We start from the raw sequence: 23892 nt of genomic DNA, 5'->3' as shown, positions 1-23892 counted from the left end.
AAGTCTGCGGGGTTCATTCGTCATATTCAGAAGATTCACTGGGCAGATGATTTATGGAGCAACTATGCGTACGCACAGACAAACACATGAACATGCAGCCTTGTGGCCACAGTATGGCTGGTGTCCATGCTGCTGTTCAAATAATAACCAAACGGCTCTGAGCCGCTCATAATGACTTCTAACAAGGGACGGGATTTATCACATCTCCGTGTTTCCCAGGCACTGAACATATCCGCTGAGGATGGCCTCCTTTTTCTGTGACGCTGCGGTACACAGTCATTATTCTTCTCACATGATATCCATGAATAGGCAGGATATCTGGGGCACGTCGGGTGACGGATTGCTCGAAGGAAATTAAAATTAGGTGAAGCTGATGCAGGCTGCATGGCTTTCTATAACAATATGGATCCGTGAACATGGATAATATAAAAGGGTTTATTCTTTCCTCAACTGAATCCATACTGAACACAATGGAGGAACCTACAGCTCCGCGTAACAGGACAAAACATAGTAAAAAACCAGACGTCTCTCATCCGTCTCCATCTGTTTTTTATTGTTACATGCCTTGTGTAATGTATAACCTTCATGTTTTCTTCTTTGCATCAGTCTATGTACAGGTGACTGCGTGGCCCTCCACAAAGGACCTGTGTGCACAGTCAAAACTGAACATTTACTTTCCTGAACTGAACAAGTTTGCTTTACAGTGCAGCAGATAAATGCTTGAGTCAGCTGATCAGTTACATAATCAGAAACAGGTTTGCCTCGCAGAGTTCAACTCGGTTCCAAACGTTTCACCCTGACGTTTAAGATGCTATAACATAATAACACACTCGTCTGTGCACCCGTGTTTGTGTGCGTTAACAACCACATAGCTGATAAGCCGCATGTGCGAGCTCGGCTGCATAAGCGCGTACTGCTTTTTATGAGCCACGTTAAAAGTTAAGGTGACATGGCAGATATTGTGTTCCTTTCTTGTCTACAGCAACTCAGCATTCCTCACGGCTGCAACGCGTTCTGTACAACATGCTCCTGAGACTGAACGCTTATGTCATCATAGGTGGCACGCTGCTTCGGCTATGACACCGCGAGCTGTACAACCCCGACAGGTTTCACATCATTCTTGTCTTGAACTGCAGAGTACAGAGACACGGTTGAGTAAGTCAGTACAACGATTGGATTAAAAGAGCGTTATTTAACAATATATAGCTGACAATACAAAATGAAATCCCACACCGCAATAATTCAAGAATTCTTTAAAATCTTAAAAAACTTTAACAGCACATTGTAATGATGTCACAATTCTACATTGTATCCAGAAGTCCTTTTTGTCACCATCTGTACAAAACAAAATGCTACTATACTGCAGGAGTTGCGATGAAAAACACTGCAGCAGTCTTTGCTTGTTTTAAAAAAAACTCCTTCCGTTCTGTTTCTCTTCATGCTCAGTCTGTGAATGAGAACGTTGGATGTTTCAGTCTAGACTGCGATGAAGCGAAGAACCTTGCGGGCATACAGCCAGTGTTCCTCAGGCCAGTGCAAGTTGCAGCAGCATAAAAGTGTCTCTGTGTGTTTGGAGTCAACAGGACGAGCTCCTCAGTGATTCATCAAAGAAGGCAAGGCGGTTGTATCCCACCAGGGGTGTGTTCTCTCCCAGAACAGCCTCCGTGAAGTTGGGCCTTCTCCAGGCGTAAACCATACTGTTCAGGAAGCCTTGCAGGGAAACGCTGGCAGCCTGAGATGAACAAAAACAATAATAAAACCTGCTGTTCAGACATAAGAGGAAACTTTAAATTCCTCTTTTCAAATCATGTCTTGTTTTTTATTTTTGAAACGCACCTGTATTATGTAAAGAACAAACAGACTGTGTTGTTCAACCTTGGTCCAGTACATCAGGTACGACAGCAGAATGAGGACAATCACTACAGCCGGAAGAAACATAGGACATCAGTCTGATGTAATGAAATGTAATGTGTGGGTGCATGTGTGTGAGTGTGTGTGGGGGCGTGTGTGTGTGCCTGCGTACCTGGTGCCCAGCAGAATAAGACGACCATCATCATGTTTCTTGCCGTAGAAAGCACTCTTTTAAATCTCCTCCTTGAACGTCCGTCTCCCTCCACAGGAAAAAGCCCCTCCTGCTCATGTCTCTTGTACCATTTACCAACCTTGTAGTAAATGACCTGAAACAAGAAAAGGAAGAAAAAAAAAAGATGAATCCTAATCATATCAAGACAGAACTGTCAACAAACAATCTCCCAATTCGATTGCTTTCGACTTACAGAGCAGGTCAGCAGCACTGATATCACAACGATGAGAAGAAATAATCGGATCGTGATATCGTGGTTTTTTTCCTGGAAAGAAAACAAACATTGTGTTAAAACAATGAATCATCATTTTTTTTAGATGGCTGAACACAACAAAGGCGTTTATAATGAATACAATGTGTAACAATGCCAATAAAAGTAACAATACGTGAAAATTAAGAAGAAAGAAAGAAGAAATGTGGAAAAAAAAAACCATTGCAAGTTAAAATGAATCCACCCAAGAAAGACTTATAGGCGAGTTCACACAGTGTGTCATGAGACCGTTTCATACTCACATCATCAGAGCAGGAATCTCTCCAGACATGCAAGAACAAAATACAGCTGAGGATAAAAGGAAAATCAAACAGGTCAAAAGCGCAGGGGAACAGACCTATTTCACTCCTGTACCTTCTTTGAAAGCAGTGACTCTACAGGAAGTTTATCAAAGAGGTTGGTTGCTTACCTGTTGCAGTATTTGCCAATAGAAGGGACGGTCCCGCTCATCGATATGCTGGTGCCTGGTATCACCGAAGCACTTTTTATGAAGGGGGTGAGCACATATGCTAAATACATTGAAATGGGGATCAACCTGTAATGTAAGACAAACAAAGATACAGAATTTAAATTAAAAAATGTACACCAGGGCTGAAGTATTTTCAACCTGGAGGAATAACCCAAAGCTATTACAAATGACTCAATCATATCCCAGCGTTAAGTTATATCTGTGTTTTCTTCTGTACGTACACTAAAATCTGGAACAAATTCTGACATTGCATCAGAAAAATCTCTCAGTTTAAACATCACACAGATATTTATACTTCTTTTGAATGAAAATCAACTACTCATGTAACCCTGAATATCTGTGTCATCTGTCTGCATACGTTTATAATCTGTTTATTTTTGTCATTTTAGTTTAAAGCAACAATATGTAGAAATTGGCATTTGTGCGATTTGGTGCCCTCTGACGATTTCTGAGTGCGTCACCACTGTCGTAAATACAAATCTCAGGTCTGTTACATTTGGACAATGTAATACAATGTAATATATAATAATAATATAAGTGTATTAGTGTAACTATAAACAAAACTTGTACGCTGAAGTCAACATGTATGTAACGCTGTGATCCGACCCGCTCACTGAAGTTACATAGTGCAGAAACAAGTGATTGGGGCGGAGTGGCTGAGACAGCAACACCATTCTCCCTGTTACAAGATATTTTACCATCAAGCTGACGCTTGAAGCTGTTATTTAAGGTAAAAAATAAACACAATGTTGCTTTAACGTCTTATTCTCATTGCCATATATTGTCCTAGCACAGATGTATGAAGAATAATCTTTGTTAAATCAGTAAACTTTTGTCATCTGCTTGTACTGCTCATATTTTTATTGCTTTTGTCCTCACAGTGAGACGGCAGGAAACCTGCTGGAACCGTTTTTAAACAGAGTCGGGCCCACAGCTGGCAGTGATTTTCCATTGATCTGAGCTATTTCCTGCCAAACATTAAATAGAAAATGAAAAGAAAATGCAATAAAAAGATGCCGTTAACAAACTCACCACACAATGGCATATACAGGTAAAGTGATTATTCTCCTTCTGCAGGGACTCTGTGAAGGAGAGAGGAAAGGAGAATGAACTGACTGAATTAGTTTAATTCTTTTTACAATTGATAATCTACAAATGCAGCAGGCGCCTCACCTGTCCGGCCTCGTCTCCTATGGGTCTTGCTCTCCACCCTTGGAGTGCGCTGTTCGACTTCCATGCGTAAACCACCACCAGCAGAAATGAAATGAAGTAAAACGTCTGGAACAGAGTGGACACGGACATTAAATTGCAACAGGGGTGTAACAAAATGTCGTGGCAGATTATGTAATAGTGATGCAAAATGTGGCAACATGCATAATGAAGCTGAAAGACGTATCGCCTTAGTAATGACTTCACAAAGGTCCTCGTTTTTGTTTGTTTGCACACATGAAATACCATACGGCCAAACTAAATGTCATCAGGATGTTCGGTCATCAGCAGTTATACACAGACACAGTTTGATTTCATTACAACTTTGTTATAAATATTGTGAGAGTATCATATTGTGAGCTGGTTGCACCTGCAGCTCTCTGAATAACTTTGCTTCACTGTTTCTGCTACAAGCCACTAGTTTGTCTGAACTTTGAGATGCTGACTGGCATATTAATAATTCTCTAGAATTATTTTATTTAGCATGACTCTTTCTTTTTTACTCTATCGACGGTGATGTGTTGTGGTTTCTCAAATGTGCTTATTGTAAGTCTCTTTGGACAAAAGTGTCTGCTAAATGCCATAAATGTAAATGTACCTTTTTTCTTTGTGAGTTTCATAGACCTTTTATAATATATATAATTTGTATCTTTGTTGGCGTTTCAAATGGATAACAGCATAATTTCAGTGCTTATTGGAGTCCACAGATTTTGGGTCTATACGAACCGATACAAGCATTTTTAATTCAGACATGAAACCTGAAACATTTATTTTGACTTTGATCAAATATTGGACTTTCGAAATGCTAAATATTTTCCATACCTGCCTTTTGAAACTGAGTAACACAGTTTTTGTTCCTATGTTACATTCTTTTCTATGTTTGTATTATGTAAAGTCAATATCTACTCCTTAACTCTTATCACCGTGAAACATAGTGTTAAATCGGGACACTAGCAGAGACTTACAGAAACGTTTGGGCACTTTTAAATTTGGGAGAGCATGAAAGAAGAAGTTGTACCTCTTTGTCTGAGGAAACAATGTAGACACATTTGAATAATTTAGGACAGGGCACAGCGAAACGGCCTGCCACTTTGGTTTATGGATGCAATAAGGAACACAAGATTTAACATTTTATTACAGCTAGAATGATGTGGCACATTTCGATCACAGTAACGGTAACACAGTGACCTACTGTATTATCTGAGAAGATTAAACCTCAGATATGATCCCCTCCACCACCAGGAAGCAATCCGATATTAATCTGTAGGGCTAAAGGGTCTGAAAAGTAAAAGTAACCGTTGCTCACCAGTGACAGCGGCAGGCTGTATTGACAGATCTCTACTCTGTATTCAATGCTGACTTTGTTCATGGCACTGGTGCACATCAGGATCATAGCAGCCAGGAGGTCTGCCAGTGCGAGCTGCACCAGGAGGTGCACCTGCAGACAAAACACAGGCACTGTAAGGGATGTTGCTTTGCTGGAAAGTTGCTTGAGATAATAAAACTCAACACATTTCCTGTCAGCATTCGTGTCTCTGAGACATTCTGTACCAAAACATTTAGATCAAGCGAAAAAATATGTGGCACAGCTGCATTAGACTGAATACCCAATAATGTGTGAGGAAGTGTATGTAATCCATGTCTTTACACTGTCATACTGGAAAATAAATACAGATGCTACACACACACACACACACACACACACACGAACATTTCCAAATACAAACCACTTGACTCACTCACCTGTTCATTCAGATGCCTCCATCTCACTATGGAAACCAGCAGGACAGAAAAACTCCCAATCACGCTGCAGTTAAACAGAAACATGTGAAGTATTACATAATGCTGTGTGTGCCAACGGGGGGAGAATTCTATCAACATTGCACTACTTTTAATCGCCTGACGACATGAATGACGAAAAAGAAACATGACGTCGCAAACTGAAAGTGATAAGACAACACATAAACACTAAGCGTGAGCCGAGATTGGTTTATGGCCCCGAGTGTCTGAAGATGAGACAGACCCATCTGCAGGACAACTTATCTCAGAAACATGTGACACCTGTAAAAAATCTTGTAAAATGACAAACATGTCGAAACCATAACCCTTCTCTGTGGATGTTACTATTTTGTTTGTTTTCTTTGTCACAAGCAGCAGAAAGACAGAAAAAAGCACAAAGACACAGCAGAGGGGCGACTGAGTTTAGCTACAACTACCCTGTGAGCTTCATATTACACTTTTAGCAGGCAACGTATGTGGTAATGATTAATACAACTGTAAGAACACTCGAGGATTTCAGAAGGAAACCAAAAAGCTGCCTCTTGTTATATATTGCCATAATCACAAAACTGAAATTTAAAGATTACTATTCTGCTGATATGACAGACATACTGCACGACTCATTTAAAACATTTTGGCATAAAACCTCCTGTAGATATTTGCGAATAGTAAAGAGTAAACAGCATTTGTAGCTGTTCAGGTAAATGAATCATGAGGAGGATATGAGGAAGAGATTTACCTGGGGGTGAGTAGCACTAAGTACTCTGTGGTGAGAAAATCAATCTGAAAAAGCAGAATTCAAACATGTTATCAGAAATATGCCCGTTACTTCCCTCGTAACAGTTTGCAAAGAAGCTGTGTTCATTTTTAGCTCATTTGTTAACGCACTAGAAAAGTTTGAAGTGTAATGCCTACCTGCCATCCTCTCAGAGTACCATTGAGCGTCATGGTAAATGCACAATGATCAGTCTATTCAAAACTCACACTCTTTGTGGGAACACAGCAGTGTAATCTGTCTCCATGCCAGGCCCCGTACTGAAAGTGTGCTTTCTTATCACACAGCACACCTCTATAAAAGTCTGCACCTTGTCACATGCTGCTGTTTGACTCCACCTGCTTTGAGTGTGTGTGTGTGTGTGTGTGTGTGTCTGAGAGAGAGACAGGTTAGTATCACCTTTAAATAGGAATACCCAGGTGGGCTGGGCATATTCCTGCGTTTAACCCCAGACTGGCAAAAAATGTAAACACTGAAGGGAAAAAATAAAACAGTGTAACAGAAACATCTTTGCATTATTGTGGTATTTATCTCTTTATTGATTATTAAAAGCTAATTTCCGACCCAATTAACAGACCTAGACTTTGTCATCTGCTGTTAGGAGCATTGTGATAAACCTGTGTTACAGAGACATCTAGTGGCAGGAATGGGAACTCCATGTTATGACGTTTGACGAGTATTTCTTTCTTTTTTTTTTTTTTTCAAAACGAAAACGAAAATCTTCATCGTGTTAAAGCTTCTTAAATTCTTGTTATACTCGAAATGAGGGCGCACGGTATATTGTTAAAACATAACAGTTAACAAATGTGTGTGGGGGAAAAAAAACATCAAAATGTATTTTATAAGTCATTGTAAACGTTTGTCGATGTGTGTTGATAAAGTTTATTCAAAGTGATGACGTCGTGTGTTCCACGTTGGCCCGGACGTGGCACTCGGCGGTAGTCCTGTGTGGAAGTCAGAGAGAAATTATCACACGTTGCTTCTGCTGCGGCGATTATCAGTGCTTTCTCCCGCAGGTTCAGACATCCTCGGCCAGATATGGGGCTCACCATCTCGTCGATCTTCGCTCGGTTGTTTGGCAACAAACAAATGAGGATTTTGATGGGTGAGTTTAAAGTGTGTGTTTTGCTAACGGTTGTGAGCGGCACGGTTTCTAGCTTCAGCTGGAGCTAACGTAGCTAACGTTGGGCGATTATCCAGTTAGCTAGCTAGCTCTCGATGAGCTTTTTAAAGGTAGTGTACTCAAACCTTTTAGTAGAGTATATGATATTGTCAGAAGTCGAATTAAAACAAAACCAAAAGCCATTCAGTTAATTGTTATTGTGACAAAAGAAGTGAAAGTTGTTAGACCGCTAGAAGAGATCGGGGTTGTTTTTGAAGGAAGTTTGGCAATGATGTAAGCTAGCTATGCTAACGTCAAATGTATCCCGAAAATAGCATAAATCTCAATAGAATGTGTTTCTATCATAGTAGATTTGTTATATATTTAGTTGTCATTGTCAGGTTGTCATTCTACAGGATAACGGTAATTATGTTTGGAGACTATTACAATTAAATGTTAATCTACCGGCATTTAAAATACATAACGCCATCTTTTTTTTCATTGTTTTAAACCAGCCTAGGTTAGCGTAAGTCATTGTTGAATTTGCTCTTTCCTTCTCCGTGTAACATGTTATTGGCTAACTAACTTCTTATGACGTGTATTAGGTGTGTTCCGCCCTGTGTATGGCGTCACACGTTCCCTATTGATTTAATGATACATGATGAGTTGTAATAATTGGTTTGCTTTCCCCTCAATCTAATTGATAGAGGTGTCGTAGTACAGATGATTATTTTCTGTCACATGCACTCTGTTATTGCATGTCCTCTGCTGTCTGATAAGATCAATAGGAAAACGCCAGTTATGCAATTTACAGCAGGTTGTTATCAATACCACTAACATCGGTGCTCTCCTGATATGTATGTAATTGTATCACTCTATTTTCTTGTAGTTGGGCTGGATGCTGCCGGAAAAACAACTATCTTGTACAAGTTGAAGCTCGGCGAAATTGTAACCACCATCCCAACCATTGGTAAGAGATGCACCAACAGCTACTTTTAAGTTCAGTTATGCTCCGTTTGGATTGTTAAATGTGTACCTTTAACATATTTGACTCTTGGAAATTGGTGTAGTGTTATTCAAGATCTGTCCCTTTTCTTTCCCATGTAAAGGTTTCAATGTGGAGACCGTAGAATATAAAAATATCAGTTTCACTGTGTGGGACGTGGGTGGCCAGGACAAGATCAGACCCCTGTGGAGACATTACTTCCAGAACACACAGGTATGTGAACTTCATCTCTCAAAGCTCAGGCCATCTTTATTAATAGAATGCTATTCACTAGAGTGCTACCTCAACAAAGGTGCCACAGTGCCATTTAATTAAAAATCAAACTCAAATCAAACTAGATAGCCCTATATCACTTGAAGAGGACCAGGTAAAGCTGATTCAGCGCAATACTGGTGAACAAGAATTTATGTCATCAAAGTTTGCTGCTGAAGTAGCTTCATCAAGAAGACCAAAGCAGCCAAACGTGTATTTATTTTGCTACTTCTATGTACTTTGTGACATATTTTTTTTTCAACAAGCACTTTCTTTAAAAAACATAATTTTCTCTGATCACTTTGCTGCTGTTTGTAAAAGTAGTTGGTGAAAGTAGATTAAAGTCACTGATTTATTTTTTTCTTTCTATTAACTAATGAAATGCAGCTGATCATTGCATCTCTGATATTAAGGAAAATGGGAACCATAACCACTGCAATGCTGTCTTTTCTCATTTGTTTCATGTAGGGCCTCATCTTTGTAGTGGACAGTAATGACAGAGAAAGAGTGGAGGAGTCCAAGGATGAGCTCACGAAGATGGTAGGTATTTAAAACATTCTGCTCAGAATGTAAGAACAGTGATTTCTATGAAATTTTGAATTGTAGAGTGTCTCCAGTTGACAATATTTCACGACCAGCAGAGTAGCTGTCTTAGACTGAGAGTTGCCTTGATATGACGTAAAGTCAGACCAAACAATATTGTTTCTCTCTCATGGCTCCTCAAATGTTGCACGGTCCTCCCACAGCAGGTGCAACAGCAGAGTCACACTATGTCTTCAGTTTTAGGCAAAAACGTAATCTTTGCAAGAAATACTTTAGACTTAATATTTCCTTGTGATGGACTTTCTATGGGTTTTACATTTGTTGTGAAACATAGTTTATCAACTCTAGACTAGGCAACAATCCTTCAAACCAGATCTGTATATAGTCAAATTAAAACCTCTTTTTCTTTATTCCTTTTAGGGAAAAATTCATTTCCCTAAATTCAATTTAGGGAAATGAATTATTCAATAATGTGTGAATGCGCATGGTAAATCTATTGATTGAATACTCGTATCATAAAGTGCTGGCCTGCTATTTTGATGATTCGTCAATTTCTTAAGGAGTCACCAATTCGTCTCAATGCCATATCAACAGGCTCCAGATATGATGATGGCATACATTTTTTTAAAAAAATGTTCACATTGTCTTATTTTCACTTGCCATTACACTGATGTCACAATTCGGTTTCATTTAAAGTTGGACTGCTGTAAGGCGGTGGGGAATGAGCACCAGAGTAGAGCTTTGTGTTGTTTATTCAGTATAATAAGAGCAAATGTTTGTTTAACCATCACTCTTGCTAAACTGATGCTTAAACCATCACTGGTTGAAACATGTTGAACTGGCTTTTGATATCAGGGATATGGACCACCACATATTCAACATCTTTTGGATGTCTTTTTAATCAGTCGTTTGCAGTTTTGCTCGTATTCTGCTAATGTAATACTATCTTTTTATCTGTAAGGACTCAACGATATACGCGTACTATTATCTCACTGTTAATCCATATAGTGTAAAGTAGATAAATAAAAAAAAAAACAGATTCATGTTTTTTTTTGTGTCCTACCATAATCATAGAGCTGATGTTCTTACCTGTTTTCTGCACCCTCTAGCTGCAAGAGGACGAGCTGAGAGACGCAGTTTTGCTGATCTTTGCTAACAAACAGGACCTTCCCAATGCCTTATCAGTCACTGAACTCACAGACAAACTCGGCCTACAGAACCTCCGCAACAGACAGGCAAGTAATCTGAGTGGAAACCCAATCCCCACTTCTACAGTAAGATTCAGAGCCTGCACAGAAATGCATTCAAATCTAATCCGGCTGTATGTCTCTGACCCCACAGTGGTACGTCCAGACAGCCTGTGCCACCCAGGGCAACGGGCTGTATGAAGGACTTGACTGGCTATCCAATGAGTTGAGCAAGAAGTGATGAAGGAGCAGCGCGACAGATGAGGGAGAGAGAGAGACTAAACACCACAGGACACAAAAGAAGGCACAGACATTCGATCCATTAACATTTGGTCTGTCAGCCCCAATGTTCACAAAAAGGACAAGGCTGGTGGTCTTATTATCATCTTTGGAAAATTTTAATCTTTTTTCTTTTTTTCCTTTTTTTCCTTTTTAGTATAAGTACTATTACAATATTATCACTTGACATACTTTCTGTTTTTCTCCTTTTGTTCCCTCACTGATGAATGGCAATAGGTTGTAATTACACAGTATCATGATGAGCAAGCGTACCCTTTTCATGGCAGACATATTGACATGAGCACAGGTATAATTTCTGACATTAGCGATGGCTTCATTCCATTTAGTTGAGCTTGCTCCAGGGCTCTGGTATTGTTAATGCTCACTCACTCACTGATGTGACTTACTTGGATACGTAATGGTTTGGAGCCATCGTTAACGTTATTGGCCACAACCATATTGTTCCTGCTTTGACAAGCCAAAATGTCTGCCATTTAAGAAAAAAAAGTCTATAGCCTGTTGGGTTAAATTCATGGTAACAATCGACAGAGTAAGAGGAGTAGTTGTTTCTCCACCACGGCTCCCGCCTAGGCAGCATTTGCTGTAAGAACCACTTGTGTAATTGTTGAGCTTATAACCATTGTTGAGGCTAGGTTTGGGGGGGGGGGGGGGGGGGGGGGGGGGGGGATATGATGATACAACCCTAGAGCTGTGGTGAAGGACAACTTGTACGCTGCAACAAGCTGTTTATCTCCACAACCCCTTGTGGATATTTGACTCCCTTGCAGAACCATGACCCTTTGCTCTTCATGCCAAACTCAGTTCTGGAATGGCCTGTAGCCTGTACAATGAGAGATGGATCAGGATTGCAAAAATTTCACAGGTAGATTTAGCTTGTCATGTGGAAAGAAAAATTGTGCCTTCTGGTCCCTCTTTACACAGACCTGAGTAATCCTTTCCTTATTTCATTCTTAGGCTGTGCTGCCTTCAAAGATGCTTTAGTGACTCTTTTGCTTGTGAAAGACAAAATAATGCAATAAGACTCTTCCTTTTGTGCTGCAATGTATGCTGTGATGCAGCAGAATCACAGCAGTGAGAGTGCTGATTGCTTCGTTGCAAATAGGATTTCTTTCCTGTTTGAACATCTGAGAACTTGTCCTCACTCCTCTTCCTTCCTTCCTTTTTCATAACCACCATGGAAGAAAAGGATTGAATAGAAAAATGACAGCTTTTCCACCCGCCCTATCAAAAATGTTTTTCTTTTTTTTTTCTTTTTTTTTGTACCACCAAAACAGGAGGAAGGAAGCATCTTTTTAGTGTTGACACTTGGCCAGTGTCAGTGCAACACATTTCAGTAGCATGTTTATGTTGTGTTTTTTGTTTTTGCTTTTTGCGCAGCTTCGTGCTGAGTTTGTTGTACTGTCTGAAGGCAAATACTGTATTATGTTCTTAATTATTCTGCCCCTCTTCAAACACAGAAACATACCTGCCCATCAATTCATTTGTGTATACATTCCAACCAATGCTTGCAGGTGCTGGAGTTGCCACTATAAAAATTATTTGCTAAAATATTTTACAAAAAAAAGCTCTGAATAAAAGCCAATGTTGAAAATACATGTGTTGGACTCACTGTTGGGGGAAGGCAGTTGTCTTATTACCCTGGACTTGAAGCTGTCACCGTGTCAAAATATGTGTCTGTCCGACTATTTTATGCACAGAAGGTCAACTTAGCCCATGCTTTCCTAAGTTTCAACGTTTCTTTCATAACTCACTAAACCAACTGGCATCTTTTGTCGTGAACTGTCCCTGATGGTAAGAGGAAGTGCGATACTGTTTCGACCTGTGAAATAGGCCAAAGATGTTGTCTCCAGCTTGTCTCCGGTTAAATATCTTTCACTTTCAAACCACTACACTTCCTAAATCGTCTCATAGCTCTACAGTGTTAATATATCTTTGTCAGTTAATCTGCACAGCAAAATAAAGTGCATGCTGAAATCATCCATGGCAGCTTATTTTGAATAAGGATAAAAAAGTTGAATAGGAGTAAATAAACAAGCTGTCATGTGGCTCTCAGACAGCTGTAACCTGAGTGCACTGTTGTTGGATGACACCTCGAAGTGAAATGCACGGACAAAACATGCCAGCGCGTTCATTCATATGTTTCTGTGTGTTTGTGCAACATGTTAGGGTCAGTAGAGGACACATATCTACAGAATGAGACTGGAGCAGTTTGCTTTGAAGATAAAGGATAAGTTTACCCAAAAATAAATCGATCATTATCTTCTCACCCTTTTCTGAGGACTACGAAATTTCAGAGGAATGGTTTAGTAGTCCTCAAAACTAATTTCTGGAGCTCCACAGCTGAACAGTGTTGCAGAATTCTCCTAAACATTAATGGAGACATGTTTTAAAATGTATAAAACAAAGTGAAAAAGCATCAGATCGCTCCATACAGCTTGTCTGCCATAATCCATGTGCGTGGAAGCCCAGAGACCCCAAAGTGAATTGACCAGAAGATGTTTAAACCCTTGATGCACAGCGAAGGTTACAGTATCTACCCACTGCAGACAAAGTGTGGGCCAGTGCTTTATGCAAAAAGCGTTGGTAGATCCTGGCTTTAAAAAGGGTCCACATCACATCTTCAATGATAGTTCAGTGAAAAAACTGTAATTTTTGGGGTGAAAGTGGACAGTAAGCAGGAGACTGTGTACAAAGTAGAGGTTTTCACAACTCAGAATAAAACGAAAATTTACAATAACAAACAAACATAACATGGGAGAGGCAAAAGGCCTCGGCATGAATAGAATATTTTCATAATGTCAAAAGGTGAGTGCAGATTCAGGAGACAAATGGAAAACCTTTTAACCAACAGAGAAAGTTTCCCTGAGAATGGCAAGTAAATAAACCTGAGATAAAATAAATAAATAAAAACCAGTAATCAATCGCACAAAGTTATGTTACGCTGGTCATATATGAATATGTTTAAAATCTAAATGAATGAAGAAAGGGAATCTCTTGATGAAAGTGTGTAGAACATGGCACTGTACTTCCCCTTATTATGTAATGTTGACACACACACACACACACTCACACACACACACCCTAAAGACATTCAGAAAGTAGAGAACAGAAAATCTTACTTGGCACAGCAAGGTCACATTGCCCAATACAAATACACTTCAAGAAGTTAGCAGAGGTCGCAGAATATAACAAAAATAAATAACAGAGCACAAAATACTCAAACCTCCTCATAAATTACAAATAAAACTGGTTGAAAACATATATTAGAAGGATGCAGAATGTATACAATGACCGAAAATCTGAAGGGTTTTTTTGATCCACCAAGTTTGGTGCGTTCAACTAAAAATTCAACTATAACAAATTGAAGAGAAACTGTCAACATTTTAAACTGCCTCAGGTTTCACGTCCACAGTAAAGGCCACAACTAAGTAATATCTTTTATATGGTATTAAATATTTTAAGGGCAGAAGAGATTCAGGTGAAACGTGGGACTCTTGTCCTCACCGTTATCATCATGCAGTTTCCATTGCTGCCCTGCAGGGGGCGATATGTTCAGAGCCATGCCAGCAGACATGGGCTGATCGACAGCTGCACAAAACATCAATCCTGTGATATGTGCGTCAGTTTTCTGGTATGATTGACCCTCAAGCTGAAGACATTCCAGCTCTGTGATTGTATGAAGTCAGGTTTTTGAATAGTTTTTACAAAAAACACTTTCTTTTGTAGCTGCGGGAGCACCCTCAATTTCATTGTACCCTCCTGTATAATGACAATAAAGACTATTCTATTCTATTCTATATGGGTCTTTATTTCTGCTCATCTATGACAAATTTAAATCTGTTCAGATCGCTGGTGAAGAGAGAGACAAGTGCTGGTGTGTTTGGGAATGAGACCAGGATAGATGAGTCACATTACACTGTTCAAAAATTCTGTTGGTGCTTATTAATAGTAGTGAGATCAACAATTCATATATTTTTTTCTGCAACACAATCCCATACATGTGAAATCATATATGAAACTGGAGCAAAGTAACCAGGACCTTCATACAACAGTGTTTATAGGAGAGGGTATAAGCATTATATAATTGGCTTGCCATAATGTGTAAATGTCTGTTGTAATGTATTTATGACAGCTAATCAGGCTTAGTGAAGCTGGGTCAGCACACACTTCGGTGCGTGTGTGTGTGTGTGTGTGTGTGTGTCTGTAAGCAGCAGGGTGGGTCAGCATACAGGAGCACATGTGTATTCTGCTGCTGCTTCTTCACTTTACTGCGCTCAAACTCTGGAAATACATTAAATGGGATATACAGCTTTACTGTCCAACATAATCAGCAAGGTAAGTTTTCAGTTTTGATTGATTGCATTGTATTATGTCGGAGTATTATACATGAATTGTATTCTAGGCCAGTGGTTCTCAACCTCTTTGGTTCACAACACCCTAGAAATATCAGGTTGGTGTTCATGAAAATACTAAAACATTTTAAAAAAGAGGGATTTTTCAGAGTGTGTCCAATCAGAACTCATTCTCAAAGTCACTTTTACTCTCACAAACGTACTCAATTACATCTAGCTCAAAGCAAATTGACCTGTACAGGCGGTGTGTAATTATTGTTGTCCTTTCCAGCTGTCTGACTCATTCTATTACCTTTTTCGGTACAGTGCACTTTGAATAAATACATCTAAAGCAGAAGCTCACTCTGCTTCACAATTAGGTCTCATGCATGATAGGGAAATGATTACTGCATTACAGCACACGGCTACAAAAATTGTCAGTCTAAAGAGGTGCATCTTTTTCATGGGCGAGAAGGAGACAGGAAGTTGCCAGTGGGTCCAGTTGGGGTGTAGTGCCGTGGTAGCTCAGGGTAATCTTGGGGGTTTCTCCTGGTGCAGGATGATGCCGACCCTGACCTCACACATACCAGTACCACGGCCCTCCTACACCCAGGCCAGGGAGAACCTGGTGAAGGCGATCCCCCCCAAGCTCCTCTGTCTGCTGGCCTGTGGAGGAAAAGACTGCCGCTATGAAGGACCTGAGTGCTGGAAATTAAACCAGCAGGTCATTCGAGGCCTTTTCTCATCCTGGTGAGACTCTGTGTGACTGCAGCCTCACACATGTTGCTGTGTTACATGCAGCTTCAAAGTGGCAGCTCACTAATCGTGAACTTCTTCCTACTGCAGGGTGACAGATGACATTATTGCCATGGCACGACCATCCAGTTATCTGATCGAGAAGTACAACATCATAGAACAGTTTCAAAGGTGACTACTGCTCATTATTGCTCCTGTAATGTTTGTGTAGATCTGACACAGCACTCGCGTCAGCTGTTGTCTTCAAAACATAACAACTCTTTTTCCAGGTTGAACGTCAGATCGATCATCAACATGCAGCTTCCAGGAGAGCATGCTCACTGTGGACCGCCCCTTGTCCCTGGAAGTGGTTTCACATACTCTCCACAGATATTCATGGACAATGACAGTGAGCTTTCTATTATTTACTGACCTCCCATGACACGAGAATTACAATGAGGTATTTCTGGACATTTCCCAGATGAGATTGCTGATATTTGTATGTTTGCAGTTTACTTCTACAACTTCGGGATGCCAGATTTTGGTGTCACCTCTCTTGTTGGTTTAATCGACGGGGTGAAGGTTTTGGCCTTTGCAGTGAGGGAAGGAAGAGTGGCGGTGCACTGCCACGCAGGCCTGGGCAGGACAGGTACGGATAAACATACTGTATCTGTGTATGTACACACTGTGTGTGTAAGCTTGTGCACATGTAATGCTCGCATGTATGGTCAGTGTGTTTGATAAGATTAGATTAGAGACTGTATTGATCTCGCGCCGGAGAAATTCAATTGTTACAGAAGGAGAAAATACAGTGATTCAGTGAAAGATAGAGAATAAACAACATGAGGCAAGAAAATAAAACAGAAAAAGATCAAAAGTAGTCTATATTTACCTCAAACATATAACAGACATGACGGATTAAGTGCATTAATTGTGTACTAACAGTATAAAAGTATGTAACTAAATTTGCAGAGACTTTGATTACACTGTAGAAATGTAAATATATGATATACCTATATAAATATAAATATAACACATTGTGAGCACGCTTATGTGTTAAAATGTGCCTATAGCCATGTATAATAATTGTTGTAAGCACTCGCGAATATTCAAAATACTTAATATCAATAATCATAACATCATTACACCAACGGTTATGATACATTAAAAACATGCTTATGATGCATTACTGTGTTTCTGTAGTTTTAAGCTATACGAAATATTCAAAATGCTTTAATTCATTAATCATAACACATTAAAAAACATTTTATGACTTCAAAGGTCAAATAAAACAACAACCAGCAAACAAACATAGTCTTGGATAGAACAGAAAGTGTAACCAAATAAATAAATGAAGGATATATTATAAATAAAGGAACGTAAACAGACTGATATGTATCAACTGGTTCATATATATATAGTAATATGATATAGTAATAAAAGACTGTGAGGATGAATAATGTGTCATGATGTAACACGTGTATATGATTGTGTGTGTGTCCAGGTGTGCTGATCGCCTGTTACTTGGTCTTCACCCTGCGTATCAGCCCGAGCGAGGCCGTCCACTACGTGCGGATTAAACGGCCTCGCTCTATCCAAACCCGCGCACAGATCAGCCAGGTGTTTGACTTTGCCCGCTTGCTTGGTACACAACTGGTCCAGTACCCAGACCTGAGCCTGCGGCATGGAGCTCCTTTCACTCTGCAACACTACCTGAACCGACAGGCTCTGCTGCTGCATGGTCAGGAGGCACGCACCCTCAGACACACACCCAAGGTCAGGGCTGTAATCATGCTACATTAACGCTGTGTCATTACCACATCTGACTATCCTGTAGAGTTGACATCCGCCTCCTCTCTGACCTCTTCTTGTCCGTCTCATTAGGTGGTGTACCTCCTGTGTGCGTGTCTCTCCTGCCTAGCCCTGGGTCTCCCTGCTCCTCCAGAGGTCAACGCCGAGCTGGAGAGGAGGTCAGCACTGAAGACCCTGAGCATGACGGTCAGGGAGACCCTGGTGGCCAAACAGTACCTGCCCTTACTGAGGGAGGGTCGTAAGGGCTCATGGGCGGGCTCAGGGTCGGTGTCCTCCTGGGACGAGCCGCTGGGGTTCTTGGAGAGGAAGAGAGAGGTGCTGCTGGACAAACGCAGCTACAGCGAGTCTGACCTCAGCAAGATCGCAGTACAGGAGGTCCGAATACACAATGTTTGCACTCAATTACATAACATTTCTGAATGTAAAACCAAATGGGTATACTGTTCTCACTTTGTTAAATTCTGTGTTGAAGGATCAGGAGTTGAGTCCATACTGCACCTCAGCTCTTGGAAATGAGAAACACTGGTGTGTGCAGGATCTGATTCGACCTGATCTGAGACCAGTCAGTCCGACCCTTGCGCCGCTTTCACCGGGCCATCAGACCGCCAACAAGGAATCTCGCACACTCATCACAAACATCCCAATACCAGGCATGAGAACAAGCAACAACTGCGCTAAGAGGTCGAAGTGCACGGCTATAAAGGCCCTTCATAAATACAGCTCCAACATGGAGGTAACGGTCATTCTCACTGTGAAGACAGCTGATGATGTTAAAGCTTTGGTGTGGATGCATTTTAAACATTCTGATCTCTGTCTAAAGTTGTGCAGAAATCCACATAATCCAGGCCCAACCTCAGTCGCCAGGGCTGTTGCCAAGGCAATGGCAGACCAAGGTCCCCCAGGAGAGACTGTTCTGCAAAGATCGGCTCTGCTGCAGGTAAAAAAGAAACTAGTGCGAACGAGGGCTGCAACTAATGATTACTTGTATCATATATTAATCAGCTGATTCTTTTTGAAGACTAATTGGTTAATTGTTTAGTCCGAAAGATGCCATCCAAACATTAAAAAACCCAAAGACTTTGTTTACTGTTATGAATGACAAAGAAAAGTAACACATTCTGGCATTACAGAAAGTTGAACCAGCAACTGTTTTCCTTAAAAAATGACTGAAACAATCAATCGATTGTCAAAATAAAAAGCCTTATTGCTGCCGCTCTAGCGCAAAACCTGTTTTCACATAAGAACATGCCACTTTGATTTTGAGCTCCTGTACTGAATTAACACTGCCGCTCACTTTCTTCAACAGGAGGAACTGAACAGTAGCGACTGTGGCTGGGCTCTGCTGGTCACCGAGTCAGATCCTCATGTTCTCAGCTGTCTGTTGTGGACCTGGCTGGACAGGTTGAGGGTCAGTTGCATTATACAAGAGGACATAAAGCTAGTGTTAACAATTTGTCCTGAGGCTATGTAGGAACAAAATGTTCAGTTTATACTTCGCATACTGTGGTAAAGATCTTTCTCTGGGCTTTATGCGTTTCATCCATCCTCATTCAGGAGCCTGTTCTGAGTGCAGAGGATGTAAACAGGTTGAGTTGTGCAGCAAACACCAGGAAGCCTCTCAATGTCCTCAAGAAGGTAAGAAACTGATGTATGCAAGTCATCTGTGACTGCTGAGTATTCTTTCTTTGAACTCTAAACCTCTGTGTCAAAAATATAAAATGTTACTTTCAATATTTCATCTATACAGCCACAGAGACACACCATCTATTGTCTACTGAGCTGTGTGAGCACGGTGACCAGCCTGTGTCCTCACAGGGAGGAGGCTGTGCTCCAACGACTGATGCGGTCACTAACAAGGGTAAGGCTGACGTGGAAACACAGGATGGGAAGACGAGTATATCTGAGAGTGTGGAGATCAATTTAGTTCAATAATTGCCCTTTTTTTTTTTTTTAAATGAACCCAACAGCGCCCCCAAGAGGACATGGCAAATCTTGGGTCTTTGATGAAGGTCCTGAAGGCGAGTATGAGAGAAACCTTCCACAACTACAGAAACCTCACGAGGACCTGCAGCACCACCGCTACACTCTGAAGAGCAGCGTCCACACCGGAGCGAAAAACAAACAGCGGTTTTAAACCTGGTGGTGTCTCATCCCGGGCAAAACTGAGACGTGTAATAGGCCTTTTTGGTGCAAGACATTTTAACATGTGAGAGTGGGTAATAATACAAAGGAATGAGGCCTGACTGTTATTTATTTATTTTGTGATTGCTAACATATATTGGTCAAGCATCATCACACAGTCTCATTTTTCACTGCTCCCAGACAAAATGCATTCAGTGGCCACAACACCATGAACACTGTTCTTCTTCAGACACCACCACACGCAAAACACACCATATTTGCAGCACAATTTTCATACTGTTTTCAAAACCGAATTTTACATATTGAAATAGATAGAAAATGAGCTGCTGATTGCTATTTCAGCTAAAGGCCTACTCAGTTGTCTTGTTCTCAGCTTTTAGGGATGGAGGACTAGAAACCTCCACAGTGCTGGTCTGTATGAGTGTTTACATGTTGTCGATGTTTTTTTTTTGTAAAGCCACGAATTTCCAAAACATTTTATGTTTCATATGTCAATAACTATATGCAAAGATGTAGAAAAAATAAAGGATAATGAGGCAAATTGCTGATTTCTTCTGATTCATTCTTGTTACACATACTTCATTTTTAAGCTCCATGAAATGTTTTGTTACAAAGTCAGTCCTGTTTGTTGGAAGTGGATGAAGACGATTGGTCCCTTTCTGTACCACCTCATATTGGAACACGGATGCATCCTCGAAACCACGATTATATAAGCACAGAGTTTTAAAAAAACCTAGTAAAATGTGTCTTATCAGCTAAAACCTTTTGTTTGATCAGCTTTAGCAGATTAGATCCAGTGAGTTTGTCCACAGTACGACCCTGGAGCCTGCTGCAGCCTTAATAAATCATTTAAACCTTCTGCACACAATTTTTCTTTTTTTTGTTGTTTTTTGTTTTTGTTTTTTTTGTATTCACATTTCAGACATTCCGGCAGAGTTCACACACAAACATCCATACACATGCCTGTCAGAGAACTGTCTCCATGTCAACGTTGTCATAGTGAAGTTGTCAGGAACTAAACAATCTGTGTTTGGGTTCAGAGCACATGCGGAGTTCCTTGAGTGAGACCTGCTCCAGGATCGGGACATTTACAAGGTAAAGTCATTTAATCTGTTTTTTTTTTTGGACAGTTACTTAACTTACAACTGAACTAAAGAGAAAGCAGCCACTGAGTTCATGAGTTTGTCTGCACTTATTGTTTTGTTAAATGCTACTGTGGGTGTATGCTACGTGTGTTCACTGGCTTTGGAGCAACACTAGTTTTACATTACCAACAAATGCCAAAAAATCACAGAAGTAAATATGCACATGACAACCGCAGCATAGTTAGGCTCATTTTCACCAATGTGTAACCAAGGTGTAAGCTGCAGAAACTGCTACCAGGGAAATGTTTATGATTCACTAGCCTGCTGCCTGATTTAACTCACTAACACGGTGCTCTGTTTCACAAGTGTGACAAGTGTGTGTGAAGTAATCACCCGCAGAAACAGACAGAGGTCGATGTATATCACTTAATTATAATGTTTTTTTTTTTTTTATGTCATTCAGCTTTATATTTTCGTGGTAAAAGAGATATAAAGTTAGAAAAAATTGTAGCTACCAAAGTTGAAGATCATTAAACAAGCCATGTAAAATTTAATGTGCTTCACTACACATGCTGTTATTATTATCATTCAAAATGATCGGCCGGCGACGTTGCTGTTCCTGGTGACCTCACCCATCAGAGGAAGTTGGTGAACAGATTTCTACTTTCAGGCTTTTACAGCAGCTAAATTACATTTCAAGCTGCAAAATCCATCCCATAGTTTTCACATAATTGAGAGGTTGTTGTTAAGAGTCCCGGGTGTTTTCAGCCCAGAATCTGAAGGAATATTTACCGAGTTTAGAAAAATACCTCAGGCACCAGGCGGCCCTGTTAGCTTTCCTGATGATGGCTACATTTGCAATTTCAAAGATATATGTGTCAAGACACCCTGAGAAGGCAAGTATGCAGATAAGTGTTTATGTTCTGACATGTGCTAGTCCAATATTTAAATAAAGACCTTGTCCTCCAGGAGAACCAGTAACTGAAAGAGGCATCAGAGGTGTTGCTCTTACCTCTTAGAACTGAAAAGCCAGTTAATCAAGTGCCTTTTGTCAACAATGTGTGTGTGTGTGTGTGTGTGTGTGTGTGTGTGTGTGTGTGTGTGTGTGTGTGTGTCTTTCTTGATTCTCTCAGGATAATGACAAGCAGTGGACCTTGGGTTGGGAACTGGAGGCCCCACAAGCCAAGAGGGCCTATAGCTGCCCTCTATGGTAGCCCGGGGCCCAAATATGGCCTGCCTGGACTCACTGGTACAGCCAAAATGGCCACTAAGCCTTTTTTCACCACCATTATTATTATCATTATTATCATAATTACTGTAATATTACCGCCATTTACATTTTCTGTCCTTGTATCCCCCATAAAGGTATTTCTAAACACGACCCAACTAAATTCAAAGCACCAATGTTCAGCTTTGGAGTACGGCACTATCAGTCCAATTCTGACTGCTCGCCTGGACCAAAATACCTCATCCCCTCCAACATCACACGACAGGGCCTCGACGGCACGCCAGCGTTTTCACTCCACAGCCGTATCAGGGAGCAAAGACAGTTCCAGGTCCCAGGACCAGGTCAGAAAACCTCCCACACAGTGACAGTTGACATTTGAGTTTACCTGTTACCCGAGTCTTAGCATGACTTTCCGTGGTGTTTCAGGCCAGTACATCCCAGAGCATTCAGAAAAGATGATCTACCGCTCTGCTCCTGCTTTCACTCTATCCGGGAGAATCAAAGACTTCAAACAAAGCCAAACACCAGGTAATATGTTGCATTAGTTGTCAATATAAGCCGCGGATTAAGTTTTATATGTCGCAAAGAATATAAACTTCACCTGTCGCTCATTCTCCAGGTCCAGCTGCATACAATCTCCCGCCTGTGCTGGGGCCCAATACTGTGACCACAGCTGCAGCTCCCACCCCTTCACTCTATGGCCGAAGTAAGATTGGGGGCTTCGACGAGGACCTGAAAAAGGTGCACACAGTCTTAAAAACAATTTCCTTTAAAAATCTAGAAATCCTGTGAAATGCTCGTTCTAACTACTTTTGCCTACCTTCCAGACCCCTGGCCCGGCTGCCTACAAAGTCGTGGACCCTTATGTTTACATGCAGAAAGCCCCCCAGTTCAGCATGACAGGCCGCAACTTCGCACCTGGTGAAACGACAAGGAAGCCGGGGCCGGGTGAATATCGTCCCGAACTGGTAAGAAACCTCATGATGTCTTATTTGACCGTCACAAAGGCCCCAAATATTCAGCATTTCATTCATTCACTGACATTTCTCTCTTCCCAGGTGACCTCCACAAGATTCAAGGCTCCGAGCTTCACCTTTGGACTGCGCCACTCGCAGTTCATCGCGCCCCTTATCGTAGATGTGCCTGAATAATGGAACGAATGATCCATTTGAATGTGTGGAAATAAAGCACAGAAAACAAGATGCTCGGTATTATTGAGAATCGTATTTCATTACCACAGTTATAGGCCCTATTATATTGGTACTTGTCACGTTGCCTGGGTTATGACCACTATCAGTATTTGAAGTATAATATGCTTAATTTAAAAAATACATGAGTTTCATGAAGGTATTTTAGGCTGGTTTCAGTTTTCAAGGTAGCATTTTGATGGGTTATAAAAGTTGATTGTGTTGATTTTCAAATTCAGTGGGCAACTGTATTTAATAAGTGAGTTATTTACTGTAGTATGAGTGGACATGTGATAGCAACAAGATTTTGGGGGTGAAGATTTCAAAAGATTGTACTCATTCAACAGGCTTTAAATTAAATGTGTTTCCTTCAATAAAAATAACCAGAGAGTCGCA

The 23892-nt window shown here is 40.7% G+C and overlaps 4 protein-coding genes across 4 annotated transcripts; 3 read left to right on the top strand and 1 right to left on the bottom strand.

The window, feature by feature from the left end:
* Nucleotides 1–534: 534 nt before the first annotated feature.
* LOC115586082 (uncharacterized) lies at nucleotides 535–6898 on the bottom strand. The gene is made up of 12 exons (XM_030424845.1): nucleotides 6727–6898; nucleotides 6551–6594; nucleotides 5776–5839; nucleotides 5339–5470; nucleotides 3997–4101; nucleotides 3856–3905; nucleotides 2764–2889; nucleotides 2597–2642; nucleotides 2277–2348; nucleotides 2024–2177; nucleotides 1837–1919; nucleotides 535–1732 (listed from the first exon to the last, which is right to left on the bottom strand). Exons 1-12 carry the CDS (start codon nucleotides 6757–6759, stop codon nucleotides 1577–1579), a joined length of 1065 nt encoding a protein of 354 aa, XP_030280705.1. The 5' UTR covers nucleotides 6760–6898; the 3' UTR covers nucleotides 535–1576.
* A 590-nt stretch (nucleotides 6899–7488) lies between these two features.
* On the top strand, nucleotides 7489–12569 carry LOC115586908 (ADP-ribosylation factor 4-like). Its single transcript, XM_030426361.1, has 6 exons — nucleotides 7489–7691; nucleotides 8578–8658; nucleotides 8798–8907; nucleotides 9415–9486; nucleotides 10599–10724; nucleotides 10831–12569. Exons 1-6 carry the CDS (start codon nucleotides 7625–7627, stop codon nucleotides 10915–10917), a joined length of 543 nt encoding a protein of 180 aa, XP_030282221.1. The 5' UTR covers nucleotides 7489–7624; the 3' UTR covers nucleotides 10918–12569.
* A 2601-nt stretch (nucleotides 12570–15170) lies between these two features.
* LOC115586088 (protein tyrosine phosphatase domain-containing protein 1) lies at nucleotides 15171–20530 on the top strand. Its single transcript, XM_030424852.1, has 13 exons — nucleotides 15171–15311; nucleotides 15866–16057; nucleotides 16154–16234; nucleotides 16333–16451; nucleotides 16554–16691; nucleotides 17547–17818; nucleotides 17927–18229; nucleotides 18327–18587; nucleotides 18675–18791; nucleotides 19161–19262; nucleotides 19409–19489; nucleotides 19602–19712; nucleotides 19822–20530. The coding sequence occupies exons 2-13, from the start codon at nucleotides 15867–15869 to the stop codon at nucleotides 19942–19944; spliced, it is 1899 nt and encodes a 632-aa protein (XP_030280712.1). The 5' UTR covers nucleotides 15171–15311; nucleotide 15866; the 3' UTR covers nucleotides 19945–20530.
* Nucleotides 20531–20941: 411 nt separating this feature from the next.
* cimap1b (ciliary microtubule associated protein 1B) lies at nucleotides 20942–23511 on the top strand. The gene is made up of 7 exons (XM_030424853.1): nucleotides 20942–21091; nucleotides 22215–22330; nucleotides 22447–22650; nucleotides 22736–22837; nucleotides 22929–23050; nucleotides 23137–23277; nucleotides 23368–23511. Exons 1-7 carry the CDS (start codon nucleotides 21042–21044, stop codon nucleotides 23458–23460), a joined length of 828 nt encoding a protein of 275 aa, XP_030280713.1. The 5' UTR covers nucleotides 20942–21041; the 3' UTR covers nucleotides 23461–23511.
* The last annotated feature ends 381 nt before the right edge of the window (nucleotides 23512–23892 follow it).

This window comes from Sparus aurata, chromosome 8 (genome assembly GCF_900880675.1).
Source record: "Sparus aurata chromosome 8, fSpaAur1.1, whole genome shotgun sequence".
Classification (NCBI taxonomy): Eukaryota; Metazoa; Chordata; class Actinopteri; order Spariformes; family Sparidae; genus Sparus; species Sparus aurata.
This window is presented reverse-complemented; position numbering and strand designations above follow the sequence as displayed.